The sequence below is a fragment of the Phalaenopsis equestris genome, unplaced genomic scaffold (assembly GCF_001263595.1).
Source record: "Phalaenopsis equestris unplaced genomic scaffold, ASM126359v1 Scaffold217343, whole genome shotgun sequence".
NCBI lineage: Eukaryota > Viridiplantae > Streptophyta > Magnoliopsida > Asparagales > Orchidaceae > Phalaenopsis > Phalaenopsis equestris.
In genome coordinates, this window is record NW_018235871.1 from 33,141 (window position 1) to 54,283 (window position 21,143).

The 21,143-nt window shown below is 34.6% G+C and overlaps 2 protein-coding genes across 3 annotated transcripts in view; one reads left to right on the forward strand and one right to left on the reverse strand.

The window, feature by feature from the left end:
- LOC110037242 overlaps positions 1-9,826 on the forward strand; it is a 31,704-nt gene extending 21,878 nt beyond the window's left edge. The window contains exons 3-10 of one of the 2 annotated variants that reach the window (XM_020741838.1): positions 2,990-3,098; positions 3,278-3,339; positions 3,571-3,638; positions 4,131-4,180; positions 4,650-4,719; positions 9,177-9,300; positions 9,379-9,495; positions 9,620-9,826. In XM_020741838.1, the coding sequence (XP_020597497.1) occupies positions 2,990-3,098; positions 3,278-3,339; positions 3,571-3,638; positions 4,131-4,180; positions 4,650-4,719; positions 9,177-9,300; positions 9,379-9,495; positions 9,620-9,715 (696 nt within the window). In that variant the 3' untranslated portion in view covers positions 9,716-9,826. Of the gene's footprint in view, positions 1-2,989; positions 3,099-3,277; positions 3,340-3,570; positions 3,639-4,130; positions 4,181-4,644; positions 4,720-9,176; positions 9,301-9,378; positions 9,496-9,619 lie in introns of both variants that reach the window. The other variant, XM_020741839.1, reaches the window with a different exon arrangement.
- A 6,657-nt stretch (positions 9,827-16,483) lies between these two features.
- LOC110037239 (ras-related protein RABA2a) overlaps positions 16,484-21,143 on the reverse strand; it is a 12,764-nt gene continuing 8,104 nt past the window's right edge. Inside the window, exon 2 of the mRNA XM_020741836.1 lies at positions 16,484-17,233. Within this exon, the coding sequence (XP_020597495.1) occupies positions 16,742-17,233 (492 nt within the window). The 3' untranslated portion in view covers positions 16,484-16,741. The remainder of the gene's footprint in view (positions 17,234-21,143) is intronic.

Consider the following 21,143-nt stretch of genomic DNA (forward strand, 5'->3'; position numbering starts at 1 on the left):
TGGGACTGTTAATAATCTACATTATTGCCTATATTCCAAAAGACTAATTTAAAGCAAACTCAACAACTTTTTTGGTGATTCTTCTTGGGCTTTCTCCCTCCTATTTTGGAATTGACAATGAGGATGCGGGTGGTATCTTGAACTCAGAATAAAATAAATTTAATTTTGTCATCTGGTTTGGTTATGAGGATCTTTCTATAGGATTTTTCTCGTATATTTCTCAGGTCGAGCATGGTCTGATTCTTGTGGGCCGCTCTTTTCCTGTTTATATTACAAGGACTATTCTATATAAATGCCTTCGTCTCTACTATTTTCGTTTCTTGCTAGTTTTTGTCCATTTTTTTGTTTTACCTTTCTTCATTTGATTTTCCAAAACGATGGTGACCTAGAAAGGGGGATTTGAAAAAGGACAGACACAAAGAAAGCCATATTTTTGGTCAGAACAAAAAGGGGCGCGGACATCCACCCTTTGATCTAATGTTGACGACAATGCTTCATAAGTTAGAATGATTGTAGTTCAAGGCATCCTTGGTTTTATGAATTCCTGCAATGATTTTTAATATGTGATCCTTTCAAAAAATGTAGTGCTCACAAAAATCTAAGATTTCAATGCTTTTGTCGAGAATGTAAATCTCTCTTATTAAGTATTAATAGGCCTTGCTTCGACGTATGCCCAAGTCTATTGTACCATAATTAAGATAATTTATTTGAGGGAGAATTGATTTGCACCTGTCTCTGTACTTTCTTGGAGGAAGTAAAGATCACCATGCTTTCTAGTTTTCACCAAAATCATCGTTCCCTTGAAAATATTCACTATCCCTTCTATAGTTATATCCATTGAAGCCCAAATAAGCTAAAGAGATAAGGTTTATCTACACCCACTGAAGCCCAAAAAAAGCTAAAGAGATGGTTTCTCTTCAAAGCTGACATATGTCTCACCTCTTCCAATGCTTTTGTATCTTCATGTCTTGATTTGAATGATCTCATCCCAACAAAATTATAGATAATATCATTGCTCGGTACATAAAAATCTAACCTTTTGTGGAGGAAACACGATACTTTACAAACAGTAGTATGATACTAGATAATCATTTTGTTTTACCACCTCCAATTTTGCTTTAAATTTAGACTTGCCTTTTTTTCTTGCAGCATTGTATATTCAATTTTTTGCTACGTTGGCTTCTTGGAGTAATGACATTATCCTTCTTGAATTTTGATTTGGATCTATCTTCCTTACTTTCTGCAAGCTTCTATATATTTTCACAAATAAGCCTTCAATTGAGCTTTATTCTTACAACTTTCTAAACTCATTACAAAAAGGAGTAAACTTTACCTTTATGTTGGAATTGAGATTTTTTTCCATATAGAAAAGTAGCCTCTATGTGCTTATTGGAGAATGGTCGAGAGCATAGCAATGGAAAAAATATCTTTCTTTTCAGTCTTCATGTTGAGATTTGCTACATTTAAAAGAAGCATGTTTTTAGCATTTAATGCTTATGTAGTGATGTATTTCACTTGATGCAAAATGCAAATAATAAACCAGAGATGATTGATGAATAGATTTGGTATGTTGATTTGTATCTTTCCACATATCCTATGTATCTCTTTTGATAAAGATGCTCTCATCTTTATTTTTAAATGAGAAAAGGACCAAAGTGGTCACCAATTATCTGTAAAAGGTCATTTTAGTCTGAGACTATTAAAAGATTCAATTTAGTCCCTAAAGTCTAAAAATAGGAGCTAACTTGATTCCACTGTTAAAAAGAATGGAAATTGAAGTTAATAGATTATATTAAAATTGAGGGTGAGTATTTTAGGAATTTACTTAATAAATTTTTTTATAAAATCCAATAAATGATTTTCTTTTAACTTTGGGATATTTTATAAAAAAAGCATGAGTAATAATTACTAAATTTTTAAAATTTAATATGCATCAATTTCATCACAAAATATTTTAAAATGAAGTAACACATATTGAGAATGTTACTGATAGATTATATCACAAATGAGGTAAGTAGAAAACTTGATTTTGTAGAAAGTTTTCTAAAAGATGTAAGTTTCCAAAATGCTCCCATTTCTAATAATTTTTGTTAATATTAACTGAATTTTCATTACCTTTAATGACATGATAATTTGTCTCTTATTTTAAGCGTTCATGGATTAAATTGGACATTCTATGTTTGGTTGGGACTAAAGTGGCACCTTACAATCATTTTGATTCTTTTCTTTCTCTTTTTTTTATATGTTTAAATCAATTATTCTCATTAAATATTTCAACTCCATAACTAATAGTGTTGGAATAAAATATTAATCTTCTAGATAACGACATCTTCACAATTATGCCCTGATATTAGTTTTTTGAAACTAACGGGCCCTTACCATTCTCATTGAGAACAACAAAGAAAGCAAGGATCAATTCACTAGAAAAAAAATCTTGTACCGTAGACATATAAAAAAGGAACAAATAAATAAACCTCATAGTTAAGGCTGCCAAATTTTTATGGGTGGGCCAAAACTATAGCTTCCCCTCAAATGGCCGTTGGAAGAAGCCCTCAACTTGTGCTTGTGAAGTTAAAAGCCCCCCACACCTTCTCTATTTGGTCAGAATTACACCTTGAGGAAGAAATCGGAGGTTTGGAAGTTCAATTGCCCTTGGGGGTTTTGATATATGTATACCATGGCACTTTTCTCTTGATCATTCCGGTTAAGCACATTCATATAATTGTGGTCCCCAAGAGCCTTAAGTGGATGTATCATGAAGCTTTTCTGTTCATATAGTTAAATTTCATTTGATATATGTTACAAATAAACTTCTATAGCTTACTATTACAGCCCAACTAAAATGCTTTCAAGGTCAAAATGGCATGTTGTTTTTTTTTTCTTTTTTTTAGATCTCTGAGACATGTCATCTTTTAATAATTTTAAATTTTTACGTGTAGCTACGACAAGGTTGCATAATATTATAATTTAGATTCATGCATCATTGCAGGTCACAACATCTTCATTGTCTAGTGTGGCAAGGCTTCCATGGGGTTCAAGATCATTAACTGGCACCGTACACAGCCAAAATCCACCCATGTTGCAGGTTTATGAGTTTGGTAACCTTCTGATCCTTTAGTGGATACTATCAAGCCACCTTCTTAGACATCTTAAATTAATTTAATTTGTGCTTTCAATTCTTCTCGTTTTTTTATTCTATCTTGAATATTTATCTGCATTCTTCCTCTTAGGAATTGAAATGATTTACAAGTGGGGTGTTGTTATTATTTGCCAACAGAGGCTTGCCCGTTTTGTAGGAGAGTGCGAGAGGCCATGACTGAACTGGATCTTTCTTCAGAGGTACAGAGAAAATTATACTATGTAGAACTTGTTATAACACCATGTTCATTTTTTTTTCTTTTTACAAGCCACGCATTTGCATAGAGTTCTTTGCTGTTGGAAAAATGAAATTATATTTACATAGGAATCCAAATTTTATGTAGAAACTTGGGTTTTTGACAGATTGATTTATGGCTTTATCAGTTATGCATTCATAGTTTCTTATTGGTGTATCCAACACACTTTATTTAGGTCTATCCTTGCCCGAAAGGATCAAGAAGGCACCGAGAAATAGTCCGAAAAATTGGGGGGAAGGAGCAGTAAGCAGTCGTCTTAGTTCTTTGTACACGTTTCTCATTTTATTATGTATCCTGTTTTATAAGAAAACTGCAACCGAACCTGCAGCTACTGAAAATGTGCATGATTTGCAGCAAAGAATGGTAGATTGACATGGATTTCTGTATTGTGTAATTTCATAACTTGTGAAGTATATTTGACAGTTTGAATGGTTTTCTAAAGTAATCAGCATGTGTAATTTCGTAACTTGTGAAGTATATTTGACAGTTTGAATGGTTTTCTAAAGTAATCAGCATGTGTAGTTTCACCTAATTATTTTTCTTTTGAATGGTTTTTTAAAATAATCTGCACGAGTCGTTTTAATTTTGTTCCTATCTAAAACTTCAACTATTTTTGTAGCACAATATGTACATTTGCTTCACCAGAGCAGCATAACTTGGATGATTGACTTCTGCACTATTTTGCATTTTTAATCACTAATTAAGCCTAAATATAATATCCAAAATATCTTGCAGGTTTCCGTTTCTCATTGACTTAAATAATGATGTTTCAATGTATGAAAGTGGTAAGTCTCAAAGCAATTCTTTATTACTTTTTACTGAAATCACAAGTCTTTTATAAGATTTTGTTAGAATTTGGCTGATTATGCCTTTAATCAGTCCTTCTGCCAAGCTTTCTTTACTTTCTTTTATGCTGTTCAAATTAGCACTATTAACTATTATTTCTTCTGAAAAAGAATCCTATTCTTTGGAACCATAGGATTGTTGTAATGTCTTGAAATTTGTTTGTAATTTAATATTCTTTGAACATATTCCCAAATCTATCTTTTCCTAGGTTATATAAGTAGCCCCTTTTTTGTAGTTATGCGCGAGGACTGGACTATTTTCTATGATATTTTGACAAACTGTAATGCATACTATTTTCTATTGATGTTGTTTTCTTAGAAAATTCTCTTGCTTATACTTAAGAGCTCTGCTTTTAGAGCATAGTGACATAGCATTCATGTTTTTTGATTTTTAAGAAATCCAGTACAGGTGACATTGTAAGGTACTTATTCCAGCAGTATGGACAAGGAAGATCTCCATCATTTGGTCTTTTGGAGAGGTACTTCCAGCTGTTGTCCTTCATATGCTCTAAGAATACTTCAGTTGGAACAAAATCTTGTGGACCTAAATTTTATGAAAGTATTAGTGCATATTGCGATGAAGAGGCGACAAAATGACTATTGATGGAATTAGAGATATTGAGTTTGGCATGTAAAATTAGTTTGTTCTCAACTCGTTGCTTTTTTTTGCTCTTCATTTCAAATTTTACTTTATGTGATCATTTTAGACCACCTCACAGTACATAATGAATGGAACTCTAGAAAATTTGCTTAATCAGCAACAGCCATCTTCCCCATCATCCAAAAAGATTTTTGGAACGGAAAAAGTATAATGAGAGATCTTTAGCTAACAAAAGTTATCTAATATGGTTGAAGAATAGTAGATAAAAAGGGTGTGAGTATAAAATCCTTGCTATGTAATAGGAACGAGGCAAGTTTCAACAGTAATTAGGGCAGAAATAATCGATTCTATTCCATTGGTGCCAAATCAAAACAATATAGTCTCAAATACATAAAAATTAACACCTATAATTTGAGAAATAGACGATCTTTCCCAAACCTTAACTATAAGACTCAAGATAACAATCACACATTAAATAATCCTAAACATATTAAGCCTTATTTATGCCCATAATAATAACTAGCAAATTACTAAATTTTTTTTTAGTCTTGCTCCGAACATAAATTTTCAAATTATTTCGTAGACAGCTTCGTAGGCACCTGGTTTAATATTACTCCAACTTCAAAATGACACATTGTCTTCATGGTGGAAGAGATAAAAGTGCTGCTGGATCTAGTTCTATGGCTCTCACGTAACGTCATATTCTACAATATTTTCCATTTAATCAACACCTCTTTCCCACTTGTCAATTCATGGCGCACCCTTTTAACTCAAGTGGCTCTAATAGAATTTTCTTTTCTTCATCCTCTCCCCAGAAGGCCCCGATGCATAAAACATAATCTATTGGTGTAACCATGTTCTTGTTTTGCATAGTTTCTCCCAATATTCAATCAATTGCATTACCCTTAGTGACTCCCATTGTACGAAGCTCAACTATTCAACTGACTAGGACAACATTAAGAGCAACATTAGATATTGGACCTGTTCATAGATGTTGTAGGATGTCCCTTGCTTGAATTCTTCCATATTCAACATTTGCATATTTGTAGTTCTATTCAAGTGAGGCCTCCGATGGTCAAAGTGATACCTATGAGTTCTTTCTGTAAAATACTCGAAAACATGCTTCACACTTTTAACCCAATCCTTGTTAATATTTTCTAGATTTGTAGTCATCCACTTTCCGTATATAAGATACAAAAATTTCCCATTTTCTGCTGCCAACCACATATTGTATTCCCCAAAATTATCATCTAAGACACTTCTATCACTTCCACTAAGAATAATAATGTTAGTTTTTGGATCATTGCAAAGTGTTGTCAACGGGTCTTTTTAATCTATGTAAAGCTTGAGCTCCTTCTCCTCAATTTGATCGCCTCCTTTTTTTTACCCTAAGATTTAACCAGCTCTATTAGCGTTGAATTGAAGCTCTGAAGGTAGCAACACACTAATGGGAGAAACCCTTGCTCTTAGGGCCATTGCATGCTCGTGTTCCCTCCGAAGCAACAACCCGTGTGGCAACTAGAAATGTTTTGCAAGTTGTTATAGGAGAGGTTGGATCGGTGTCGGAAACTCTGCCAACTCTGTGTCACGTGTCTCTTCCATGCTATGCAACTTGGTCAAGAATCATAACCTTGCGTCCTGTATTATCCTAATCATGATCTTGAGTATCATTAAGGTCTTGCACAAACTAGGGTCACCACGAAGCACTCATCTTGTCTCCCTCCTATAACTCCATTGTCAGGAGTTTTCAATTCATCTTAGTCTCCCCTAAGGACTGTAAACTTTCATATATAATATCACAACAGTGTTCCCTAAATTCAAAAGAAAATTTTTCATCATCAAAATACCTTGCAGTGTTAAAAGCACCCATTTACAAACTCCCCTGCTCATCTCCACCTGTCTTGTCCCCATCATGACTCTAAAACTTTCTGTTTCGACCATCTTAAGCCCCATTTGCTTTATTATTTGAGTAGAGATAAAGTTGTGGGTGACCCCACTATCTGCCAACACCACTATATCCTGATTGGAATCTTGCTCTCCAATCTTTCCCGAAGTTTCATAGTGTAGTTCTTTGTTAACTTCACAACTGATTTTAATGAGACTTCCTCCGCTATTTCTTCGTCGTCTACCTCCTCATCACACACTATGATAACTTGTAAGGTTCGATCCTTGCAATGGGTCATGGGGCAATATTCTTATCAGACCAAAAATATGATCATTTGGCTCGCTTCTCTTGAATCTTTGTCTTTGTAAAACATTTGAATGTCACCCCTAATTTTGGCCCAGTATTCCGTCCCGTGGAACCTCTTTCTAGAATCCCATTGTTTGAGTTTTCAGTATCATCGTAATTGTAATATTTTGGCAGGATGCTCTACTTGTGTTGTTTCTATTAGCCCATTTCACTGTATTTTTATCTTCAACCAACAACACTAATTCCCTAGTTTCTCCTAATCCTCGCGCTCAACAAACCCCTTCATGAAGTTTTCTTCCAATACTACTTCCAGTATCCTCTCAAACGATATAATAACATATCAAATTTCTCCTTATAATCTATGATAAACTATTCCTAAAGCAATGCAAAAAATTGCTCATATAAATTCTCTTCCTATGTGGTTGTGAAACGCTCCAACAATTGGTCTTTGAATTTTTCCCATGTTTTGATTGGATGACGTTGTTCTCTCTATTAATCCCACACTAGAGTCTTTCATTCTAAACACAAGTCCGCCTCCATCAATATTTCTTGCTCCGTCATCTTATTAACATCAAAATATATCTCAATGTGATAGGCCCAACCCTAGACATCCTCTCTTTCAAAGATCAACATCTTCATCTTTCTTATGCATTAGTTTTTCCTCAATCTCCTCGACTGAAATTCATTCCACCCATGAAGTGGGGTTAGGGTTCCCTTCCTCAAAAAATATTGATTCGTCTTCTTCTATAAGTTTGGCTTATTTTCATAATCAGCTTGCCCATCCCATAGGTTCTTACATCACAATTCGCTCGGATGGCTGCCAAAACAAAAGTGCATCGTCACGGTTGGATGCATCCTTTGGCAGTGGTCTCACCCATCGTGCTTTTCTATTCCAGGCTGAAATCCTTCAAATCGATCTTTTCTGGACTTGGATTGCACGCCGTCCTGTTCCGCTTGTTGTAGCTCATTCGAATCGTCCGGATGTAGCGCTATTCTTTCCAAACACTGTCGCATGAGTCCACTTCCGATTCCTTCGCTCGATCTCGCTGCTCTAGATTCACTTAAGGCAACGACACTGCGTTGACATTGCGTAAATCCTTCTGATTTTGTCTCTCGTTTCCACTCCAGACACCGTCACCCGATCATGCAGCAGGCGGTGGCTGATTGGTGTGAAACTGTGAGATCTTATTCACATTTCTCAAGGAATCTGAATCTCCCCTCCATGGTCGAGAACTACACCTCCATGAGCAAGAAAGACTTCTTCATTCCATATCTGATTTGGCTCACCTCTCCCCTAATTTTTTTTTCAAAGCATCTACTTTCTTTGACTCTATTACTCTCAAACTATTTTCAATCACGAAGGCAGAATTTGTGAACGCCATGATTCCGTCGTTGGCCTCCCCGCTAGCTCGAGTCTTGACTGTGTCGCGAGGTTTGCTCACGAAGTTGATGCCGCATGATTCAAACATATCGGGACTATACGTAGCGATACTATATGCTACAATCTTGTACGCTGCAATCCTATTCACAACATGGCAAATCCTGTACGTTGCGATCCTATATGTAACACAATGGACCCCGTATGTCGTGATCCCATCATTGGCTTTCCAGCTAACTCGAATCGCGACTGTATCGTGAGGTTCAATCACGAATATGAGCTAATCCCTATACGCAACATTCTTATCATTGGCTTCTGAGAAATTTTGAATGCTCTGATTGGTGATAGGAGTGGGACAATTTTCTGTAAGAACTATAGCAAGGATAATAGATTCTATTCTGCCTGTACTAAATCAAAAGAATACAATCCCGAATACATAAAATATAAATACTTAAAAATTAAGAGGTAGATCATCTCTTTCAAACCCTAAACTAAGATTCAAGACAATAATCACACATAACATAACTCCTAACATATTAGGGTCTATTTTTATACTCCACAATTATAACTAGCAAATGATTGAAGTGCCCTTTTATTCTTGTGCCTAACATAAATATTCAAATTACTTGGCGAACAGTGTTTATAGGCACCGTTCCAACTCTGTTTTGGGGATGTGCAACTGCTCATTTTATGAAAAAATGCAGTTCATCTTATGTGACATTTTAGGCCTTTTTGAATTGAAACTTTTTTCTTTACCATATTGCAGCACACCATTGACAGGATGGGTGCCTACACTTCTTCGAGCCGGAAGAGGTATGACATTGTGGGACAGGACTGTAATAGATCCACCTTTAAAGATGATGGAACTTTTCTCTTATGAAAACAATCCAGTAAGCACGAAGTTGACTCTCTTTTCATCTGGTGAGCATAAAAACTTTCCTTGTACAATCTTTTTGTAATATTTGCAGTTTGCAAGGATTGTTCGTGAAGCAATATGTGAATTAGAACTCCCTTATGTCCTCCACAATGTGGGAGAGGGGTCATCAAACACAGAGTTGCTCGTGCAAATATCTGGTTCTAATAAGGTAAATTTTTAACCATTTTAATCTCTAAATCTACCCAACTATTGTTGATGATTTGTACCTCTATTTCTCTCCCCCTAAATGGACTAGCTGCTGTAAGCATCTAAAGATCTCTTCTTGTCTCCAGGTACCATTTCTTGTTGATCCCAACACTGGGACTCAAATGGGTGATTACAAGAAGATACTATCTTATTTGTTTCAGACATACTCTGCTGCGAGCTAAACTCTAAGCATATCGTTTGTCTAATCAAATCTGTTGTTGATATATAAATTTCTCAAGTAATTAGTCTTCTTCTTTATGGATGTGTGGAAGCTCCTTTTCTTGTTTTAGATTGCAATGTTTATAAAGCTCTATTTTGACATGTTTTGTTATAATTTTATGTTGAATCGATGTAACAAATAATAAAATAAATAAATAAAAAAACACAAATTTTATGTGGAAAATCTAAGATGGAAAAAATCACGGGCAGATGAGGAGAATTTAATATATCAAATAAGGGATTACAAGTGGAGAATGTCATGTACACAATAGAAAAGGGATATATATAGTTTTAGCATGACCCCTTTAAAGGAAATAATTAAAAAATAGTCAATAAAGCATCTAATGGTCGAAACATTCAATCCGAATGCTCACGTTTCCCCAATTAGCATGCTCATAATTTCCTTCTAAAGCTTCAATTCTCATGGCCATAATTTCCCTACGAAACGATAAGTAGGAGCCACAAAATTAGGGTTAAATTTAGAAATCTACACCTTTACATGAATTTCTAAAAAAACATAGAATATAACTTTCTCCACCTCGTTCGGAAAGCTCTAATGATCATGAATGAATAAGCAATACTTAGTCATTATATCCACAGGATTATCATGGGTATTAATCTTGTTCAAAGTAATATCACCACAAGCAATAATTTCAGAAATGAAGTGGCAACGAACATTATGTGCTTAAAAATCAAAGTTTGGTTGTGAGATAAATAAATGTATAAAAATTGGAGGCTATGTATGTGAATACCCCTACACTTAAATATAATGTGGAAGGTGACATTTAAAAAATGCAAAATTGCATGAGTGGCCATAAGGTCCCCTTTTTACCAATGAAAAAGCTTATGCACGCCTTGTCATGTGATAATCGATGCTCGAATGGTCAACTTCATGCCTTTAAGAAGCTAACATTGAATAGGATGTGAGGTTTTGTTTTGTTTTTATATTATTTACTACATAGCTCTCTTGTTAATTTTTATCTTTCTTTTAGGGTTGTGAAGAGTGAAGTCAAGCCCGAGTCACACCGATGGAGCTTGATTCATTTTTTGGAGTTCGAACTTGAGCTTGAGTTTAAGTTTACATATTCAAACTGATCAATGAGCCTGACTTATTTATTATAAAAAAGAGATAAGAATATTAATTCAAGATAATATTATAATAAAATGACAAATAGAACGAGCAAAAAGAAAGAAATAATAAGAAATCACTTGATAAAAGATTTAAAAAAAATATTTTTTAAATATTTTAAATCAAATATTTTGAGTAAATTTTGTATTAATATTTTTCATATGAGACGGCTCATGAGCTATCGAGTCAAGTTGGGGCTAGCTTGAGCTTGACTTGTTAGCTCATCAAGCTCAGTTCACGAGACACTTATCGAGCGGAGCTCAAACCGGCTTGACTCACTTACACACCACTTACTCCCCATCTACAGATTTTTATCTCCTTCCTTACTCCTGTTTAAGAAAAAAAAAAAAAAAAAAAAAAAAAAAAACTAAAAGCCGGTAAAAAACAAAAACTTAAAGCCGGTACTTCACCCTATGATTGAAAATAAAATAAAATAGAAATTAAAGTGGTGGATTGCAGTAAAAAATAAAAAGAAAGTCCTTTTGTGTAAGCAGGTCCTTACGGGTCAGAACCTACTTGACAATACTGAAAAATCTCATCAATGGTTCTGACTTGGAATTTTGATCCTGCGTCCTTACTACCTTATATTTGAAATGAAGCAGCTCCAAGGATCGAATGGAGAAGTTGCAGGCAATAGAATCAAGAAGAAAGAAGAAGAACATGTAATTGAGAGAAGAAGAGCAATTAAAAATTTAGAATCATTTCCCTTATATTCGAAGTTCGATACAGAGGTATATATATATATATATACCAAAGATAAGATTAATTACATATATCTAGCTCTAGCTAAACAGAGATTAAGGAACTAATTACTTATAATTAGATAAACTGAGGTTAGTGATTTGTTCATCAGAGGTGATATATTGAAGAGTAATTTCGCTGGATTTGATGTGATCTCTGATGAAATGCTAGTCAATCTGAAAATGTTTTATGAGTATGAAAAGTTGGATTGTGAGCAATAGCCATAACGGACATATTATCGTAATAGAGAGGTGTAGGTGTCAAAATTGGTATGCGAAAGTCTTGAAGCAGATGGCATAGCCAACTGGTTTCAGTGGCAGTTTATGATATAGCTCTATACTCTACTTTAGTTGAAGATCTTGCCACTGTATGTTGCTTCTTCACATTCCAAAGATAGTAGGTTGGGTCCAAGAAAATACATTGACCACTAATTGATGTACGATCATTTTCATTAGTCGCCCAACTTACGTCCCCATATGCAAGAAGTTCTAGTGAACCAGCTCTAAATGGAATACCCAAATCTAGTGTTCCTTTAATATAACACAAAATAAGTTTAAGAGAATTATAATGAGTTTGTAAAGGTTGATGCAAGTGTTGAGACAGATAATTGACAGCAACATGATATGTGGTAGAGTTAAAATGAGAACTGAAGAGACCCGACTAAATGTTTGTACTGCGAAAGATTAGAATATAGTTCGATATCTTCATTGTAGACTTTATGAGAGAGAACATGGGGATTTGGTACAGATTTGCAGACTTTCATGCCTGTTTGGTTGAGAATATCATTCGCATAGCGAGTGATTGATGTGATAGCCATAATTTGTATGAGTAATATGGACATCTAGAAAATTATTAACATAATCCATAAATTTCATAGAAATTTTCTATTGTAATTGTTGTTGAAGTTGTAGTATCAACTCCAATTATTGTCCGTTAATAATATTTCAATAAAATAAAGTAAGAGATAAGACAATGAGTGTTGTGGCAATAGATACAGAGACAAGAATCAACTGTACTTGCTCAAAAACTGAATTGGAGAAGATGGTAGTGAACGTTTGATTCCATTGTCGTGGAGCCTACTTTAGTCCATAGATAGACTTCTGTATAAGACATAAATGGAGTTTGTGAATCAGATCGGTATACCCCGAAGGTTGCTGTAGATAGGCAGTTCTAGTAAGCTGACCATGGAGAAAAGCATTTGATACATCCATTTTATAAAGTGTCCACTAATAGTGAATGACAATAATGAGAAAAAGACATATAGTGGGAATTTTGGCTACTAGGTTGAATGTGTCCTTATAGTTGAGACCATTTCCTCGTTGATTACCCAAGGCTATTTATAACTTGCCAGTGAACCATCAGGATTCTTTTTTATTTTAAATGTCCACTTACTTCCAAGAATTGGCTAATCAACATGGGAGAGAAAAGTGTCCAATTGTTTTGTTTTTGGAGAGCTTGTAGTTCCTCCTCCATCGCTTTCCTCCAATAATCAATAGCCAATAAATATGCAACTTGCTTATAAGTGGTAGGTTCAGTATTGAGCAACGAAATTTGTAGCAGATTGAGCATGATCTTATCAGGTAGGGAGCCCGTCTGAGATCTAGTTACCATAGGATGTTTCGATCTTATGGAAGGGCGTGATGGAGCAGATACTTGGCAAGGTGCAGCAAGAAGTCACTGATTTTTAGCAGAATCACTAGAAATAGATGGGGAAGCCACATGCACCAAGTCAGGCTTGGTAGGGAGAAAACTGTGAGTTGATGGGTTACAGGTAGGAGTAGTAGCAGGTGTGGTAGGATTGGAAGTGAATTGAACATTTCAGCGGTAGTGCTCCGAGTTGGAGATGTTGAAACGGAAAGGAGAGTGATGGGTGGGGGGGTTAGTAGTAAATGTGGAGAGTCGAGTTGTTGAACTTGTTTGTAAGAGTAGACATTTCCATTAAATAAAACGTGTTGAGAGAAGAGAATTTTTCTTATCGTGGCGTCAAGATATTTGTAGCGTTTAACATGGGAGGGATAGCCAATAAATATGCAAGTGATAGACCTTTGTTGGAGTTTATTGCATTGAGTGGAGGGGAACAATGCAAAGCATTGGCACTCGTAAGTTTTAAGAAAGTGGTAATCCGGAAAAGTACCATAAAGTAACTGATAGGCAGATTTGGTAGCTATAACATTAGCCGATAGCTAATTTAGCACATAAACTGCTGTGAGGACCGTTTCTAGCCAAAGTGATGGAGAAACATTGGAATCAACCATAAGTGCTCTCGTAGTTCTTGTAGTTTCCGGAATGTGTCGATGTTTTCTTTCGGCAGTTTCATTTTGTTGGGGCGTATAAAGACAACTAATTTGGTGGATAATGCCTTACATAATGAGTAAATTCTTGAACTGCTGATTAGTGTATTCCCCTTCATTTTTAGTTTGCATTACTTTTATTTTTTGATACTGAAGTTCCACTTCTTGTTTGAATTTAATAAAGTGATAAATGGCTTCAGATTTACTCCTCATGGATAAAGCCGCGTGTGCCTAGTAAACTCATCGATAAATAGTACATAGTAACAATATTCTTGATTTGACCTAGTTGGAGATGGACCCCAAACATCTAAATGTATTAATGCTAATGGAGTGCATTGAGTACTAGTAGACTTATTAGAATAAATACAATGACACTTTGTAATGGTACAAGAAATGCAAAAAGAAAAATATGTAGGAAGATGTAATCGAGGTTGTTGCTTGCTTGGCAATGAGTTGCATTGTCAAAAGACGAGGTCCTAAATGTCGATGCCATCTATCAGAATCAGTGATGACCGATGTAAGGGCTTGAGTAATTGGTAGAAACACGGTACAACCCATTACTGCATGGATCCCGAAGAAGAACTTGTTGGGTAATACAATCCTTTATTTGATGTCCAGAAACATAAAAAATAATCATGCATTTGTTATCATGAGATAATGGAGAGCTTGATATGAGATTGTGAGAAATTTGAGGAGTATGAAATAGTTTAGAAAGAATTAGCTTACGATTGGGAATAGGTAGAATGCCACTGCAAGAATGTTGTATAGGAATTGTGTTACCATTGCCGACCATGTACTGCCAGTACCTTGATAAGGTTCAGGAAGATGCAGTTGATTGAGATCAGTAGTCAAGTGAGATATAGCTCCGGTATCAAGATACCAGTCGGATTTAACAGACGAAGTGGTGGAGGTAACGTAAGCCTTTTGAGAATTAGTACCAGCCCAAACATTGGCAGTTTTTTGTTGGTAATTGGCATTGAAGCTGTGCTAGCAAGTAGATGCACTGTTTATTGCATATCTGACATATAGTCGAACACGAGGATTTAGAGTGAGTGATAGAATATTCTGAAGTATTCTTTGAGGATTGATTATTTAAGCTGCCCTTACTTTTGTACGGTTTACCTTTCTCTTTGTAAATGCAAAGACCAGTTTGAGAATTAGGTTCTATAGTTTCCGACCTTAATTCAGCAGAGAGATTGATTTCCTTGCTGCTCAGAAGAGCATAAAGATTCCCAAGGCTTATGGGAGCTAGTTTAGTGTGGATTGCAGTTTTAAAGATTTGATATGACGGAGGCATTCCTTTTAGGATAGAAAGAATAATATATGCTGAATCCACTTTTGACCCAGCTGCAAAAATGTTGTCAATAATGGCTTTAATTTGCATTAAATATTGTGTCATTGTAAGATTTCACATACACATTGTGTCAATCATTTTTCAATTGGATTACTCGAGATCGATTGGAAGCCAGTAATCGCTTTTCCAACAAGATCCAGATTTCGTGACAACTCTTCAAATTCAGAACATAAGGCAAAAAGAATGGCTAGATTGCAGAATACAAGGCATCCACTAAATTCTGATTGATCAGAATCCACAGAGTGAGCAAGATTAACCGAAGATATACCTGATTCAGATGCCACAACCGGGGAGGAAATGGGTAAACTACCTTCAAGAAAACCTAAGAACCCATTTGCATCATCTGAGACATCCACACTTGATAATTATCTACAGAGATAGATGTCGTCCCCGTGGATTTGAGATTTGTAATCAGACACTTCAAAGACGATGGAATTGGAGTATCAGTGATGCCAAGCGTCGCCAATCATTCGTGAGTTTGCGAGCTGCTGGAGTCATCCATGGCGAGAAGTCCTTTTAATAATCAGCGAACTTCAAGTACCGGAGTGACGATCTATATTGGATAGCAAACCGAAACAGAAAAAAAGAGAACAAAAATGCCACTAAGCTGAGAAAAGAGAACAGAACAAGGCTGTGAGGCAAATTGCTCTGATACCATGAAATGAAGCAGCTACTGGGATTGAATGGAGAAGTTGCAGGCAATATATTCAAGAAGAAACAATAAAGATGTAATTGAGAGAAGAAGGGCGATCAGCGATTTACAATCATTTCCCTCATATCCACACACACACACACACACACACACACACACCGGAAGTAAGATTAATTACATATATCTAACTAAACAGAGATTTAAGGACATAATTACTTATAATTAGCTAAAGTGAGGTTAAGAGAGGCCCTTTTAACTAATTATGAGTATTAATCATTTTCAATATTCAATATAGGCTTAAAGCTTTAGCTCAAGTTCATTTGTTATGAAGAAATCGTAGACAGCAGAATACAGTAATCAAAAGTCGTCCCTCCTAATTCCACATTCACAGGAATTAAAAGCCTGAATAAATTTTGATGTATTAAATTTACGCTATTTTACAATGCTTCGTTGGCTCTGGAATGCATATCACGATTTATAATCTCAATGGGATTTGATGACAAGAAATTCACCTACAATAGAATAACCTACACCTACTCTAACATCATTTTCCTGCAGTATAAATTCACAAATAACAAAATATCATAATATTCTACTGCAAAAATTATATCATAAATTCTCTAATACATTTCTATCTTAGCTTAGCACACTTTCTTATCATCTCCATTTCTTCTCTCATAAATCTGTAAATGATATCACATATTTGGAAAGACGAATGATTTTTCTGCAAAATACACCCTAAAAAAATTAACAATTAAAATCGGAGCACATAGGCAGGGAACAAAATGAAACCAGCAAAATCTTCAGACATAACACTCTTTCCTAGGTAGAGCCACACTGCTTCGTAGTGTTTGCCTCCGCACCCGACACCTGAATTGTCTTCCCCTCCTTGATCCCAGCATTTGGGCCTGATCCGGTCTCCTCCGAAGAAGAAAGAGTCTTCTTACTAATGGTCCTGTAAATCTCAGCCAAAATCATCTGGAAGGCTTCCTCCACATTTATGGCATCCAACGCTGAAGTCTCAATGAAGGACAAACTTTCCTTCTCTGCATAGCTCTGAGCATCCTCAGAGGCCACAGCTTGAAGGTGCTTGAGATCAGTCTTGTTGCCAATCAGTAGGATCACAATGTTGGAGTCGGCATGGTCGCGGAGCTCTTTGAGCCAACGGCTGATATTCTCAAAGGTAGTGGGTTTGGTCACATCATAGACAAGAATGGCACCAAGTGCTCCGCGATAATAAGCGCTGGTAATAGCTCGGTACCGCTCCTGCCCAGCTGTGTCCCAAATCTGTGCTTTTATTATCCGGCCTTCTACCTGTATAAGCTGGGAGATTAATAGAGATAACAAAAGTTCGAATTTTGAAGTTGTGCGTCGACTCAAATTTCTAATAGAGAACAGAGACTCTAAAGGAGGTGTTTAGCTGCAAAGAGTATTTAGCATTATAGCACTTAAATCCAACTTACACATAGATTTAGTAAATCAAGCCATATTTAAAGGCTGTACCACCAAGTACCAAAGAAAATATTTTATTATCCACAAAAAGAATAAAATTTCAAAAACAATCAGAAATATAATTCATAACATCTTCATTACTACTTGCAATACAATGATTAGACTGGTGTAGAACTACGTATACCATAAAATTGGGACATCTTCCTACTAGTACTGCATACAATTTCTTCCAGAATACTTTCTATTGCCATGCAAGTTTAATTTGCCATTTTTTAGTCAATTTATGCTTTGCAAAAGATTGTAGGGTGATGGTGCATATAAAATAATATTCTAATGATTGTTGTCTCCCTAGTCAAACTGCTCTAGATAAATAATTTTTTATGCCATTTTAAAGTGGTGCATCAATAAACCGATTATACTAGTTATTAGTAAGTCATCTTCTATGATAATCCACTAATTATATAGTATCTCATTTGAACAGATTGTCACCAGTTTCATCATGTCTTTTCCTTCGTGACTTGCAATGCAAAAACTAAGGATATAGTCTAACTAGTTGACGTGTTATTTTAAAAAAATTATGTTGCATTAACCTTCATCCAAACCTATCGAAATTCATCCACAAGATCACTATACATTTTCATAGCATTCACATATAATCTTCATAGTAGCTTGTAATGCATCCATGTGCTTGCAAAAACGTATACTTCATTTACTAAAACCTGCATTTTCATGAAAGGATCTGTCATTATTCATGGCCACGGCTCGCCATCACTACATGATAAAGGAATCTCATCATTGTTTTTTTTTCACTTATTGCTAAAAAAAAACAACAGTGATGTTAATTTAAATTTTAATTAGCCTTATTGAGTTTATAAATTGAGTTCATTCATGTCATTTCTGAGAGAAATAAAATTATACAAGTTATATGAATATTTTTTTCGGTTAAAATACTTATTACATTAAATTTGAATTTTAAATTGCTTAATTATCATTCTAACTTAACAAATTTCATATTTAAACTCAAAAGATATTAGAAATAAATACACATCTAATGATGTCGTATGGTAATAAGTACCTAACAAAATATATTAAATGAAGCTGCCGAAATTATAGACCACCAAGTTCTCTTGGGTTGTTGCAAGATAACATATGCTTTAGAGCTATATCTAATAAAAGTTTGCAACATTTATTCTCATGATTGGTGTTACTTTATAAGTACTTCCTCATCAAAGAATGTGACTAAAGCTAAATTCTATCTTAAAGATTGTGACTAATGATGTAATAATCAATAAATAATAATAATAATAATAATAATAATAATAATAATAATGATAAAAGAATATGTCGTTTGAAAGAGACGTAACTCTAACTAAAAAAAATTTAAAAGGATATTTTTGCACCTTTTCTCTGAATCGAATCCGAGGGGAGAAGCACCAGAGATAAGGAGAAAAAAAGCCGAGATACAGGGAGGGAGAAAGCTAGAAGCGAATAAACAAAAAAGAAGAGGAAGAAAGGAAGATAACTTGTGTGCAACACTCTCGAAGCCTATGCACATTGCTACAATGCAAACGGCTTTGTGGGAAGAGGAGATTGAAGGTTTACCCGCACATGTGATCGTCGAGCAGGTCCAGTGTAAAATGGAGAGGAAGACTCAAACCCTAGCCGCTCGCGTGCAGAGGAAGAAGAGGAGCAGCAGAAAGAACAATTGAGTTGCATCATGTTGGAAGGAGGAGAGACGACGTTGAGGATTTCCTGTGCGATTGCTGTGAGATGAAGGGCACCGCCGATGCGTAGGTCATGTGGTGCTCGTGTGTAGAGATCGAAGGGGAAGAAGGAGACCTTTTGTGCATCGTGCTCGCATGTAGAGACCGAAGCAAATGGGGGAAAATTGAGCGTGCGTGAACTAGATTAGAGCTAAATATTATAAAAAAGCTAAGCTTAATAATTTAATAAGTTAAAAATATATTACTATATGAATAATTGTGTGTATGAGTATATATTTATTGAATTAATGTGTTAACAAAAGTTATTTTGAAATAGGATATAAACTATAAAGTTCAGAATCGGATGGTGTTTAGTGATGCGAACTTTTATTACAAGGAAAATTGAAGAGTTACAAGTGCGACGTGGAGAGTGAAAGTTTAGCGAAACCAATTTTTTATTTAAGATAAGTTATGATTGTATTAATTTAATTAATGAATCTTTTATGATTATTCAAATTTAATATTTAAATGTTAATAATAGAAGTATATGAAATCAGGACATAATTGACTAAGGGAGATACAATTGCAAGATCGCAAGATCGCAAGATCGCAAGATCGCAAGATCGATGTTCAAATTATCTTGAAAGATAAGATATGTTTAATTAAAGTTCAATTTGCTTAATTTATAATTAATATTTAATAAATAAAAAGGTTAATGTTTAGCATTAATTTAGGTTAAAGAACATTTGGATCAAGAAGGTAAGAGGGGTTCAGGAATCGGTGTGCCAAGCAAGCTAATTAAGATGAGTACTTATAATTTTAAAGTATAGTAACTTTGATTTCTCCTAAGTTTGATTCACTGTGACTTGATTAAATAGATTTTAGTGGCTCTTTAATTTCATTTTGATCATATTGAGTGTATATCACTGATATTTTCATGTTATTTAAATGCATAGTTCAAGTTATTGAATTATATGATAAGAATGAAATTTACTATTTTGATTGTTTGCATGTGGATTTTGGCTATGAGGGACTGCCCCTTTATAATATTAGCAAAAAATTATTAAAATACTCATGCACATAAATAGAAAGAATTATTGATATTGATGTACCTTAAGTGATATAAATTTTAGACGATGTTCCTGTAATAGTTGTATTCAAATTAAAAAGAATATTGATATGTAAAAAATAGAGTAAGACATACTGGCTCTTTAATTTCATTTTGATCATACTGAGTGTATATCACCGATATTTGCATGTTATTTAAATGCATAGTTCAAGTTATTGAATTACATGATAAGAATGAAATTTACTATTTTGATTGTTTGCATGTGGATGTTTGGCTATGATGGAGTGCCCCTTTATAATATTAGTAGGAGAACGTTAAAATACTCAAGCATGTAAATGGAAAGAATTATTGATATTGATTTACTTTAAGTGATATAATTTTTAGATAGTGCTCCTGTTACAGTTGTATTCAAATTAAAAAGAATATTGATAAGTAAACAATATAGTAAAACATGATAAATAGTTAAAATCACTTCGAATGATCAAGTTAGATAGTACAATCCGCCTAATGCTATTATATTTTTACATAGTTTAATTCATATGCATATTGTCACCTTTTACATTGAATTACTATAATTTAAGAGTATGAGTATTATATATTTTCGTTTAGTTTACTGTTGTTTTAAACTGAAATTTCAGGTTAAATTATCAAATTAAAAATTAAACAATTGAAGTAATAATATTTATAAAAGACACGAACAACCAAAAATAAGATAAATTTAATTTTTTTTACTTTAATTCATTTTTATAGTGGCTCTTTCATATACATATTTAAATGTTAGTTATAGAATAAATTTAATGCTTGCACCGTCCGATCGTCTATACCCGCCTTTAAGTCCAAGCCCCGGGTCGGGTTATGACAAATAATATACGAATATATATTAGCAATCTAAAAAAAACTCATGTTGAATGATGCAAGCACATGTATGCTATAAAATTGTAAGGCATAGAAGGCTGCCAAATTTTGCATATATAAGTGTGTGTGTGTGTGTGGGGGAGAG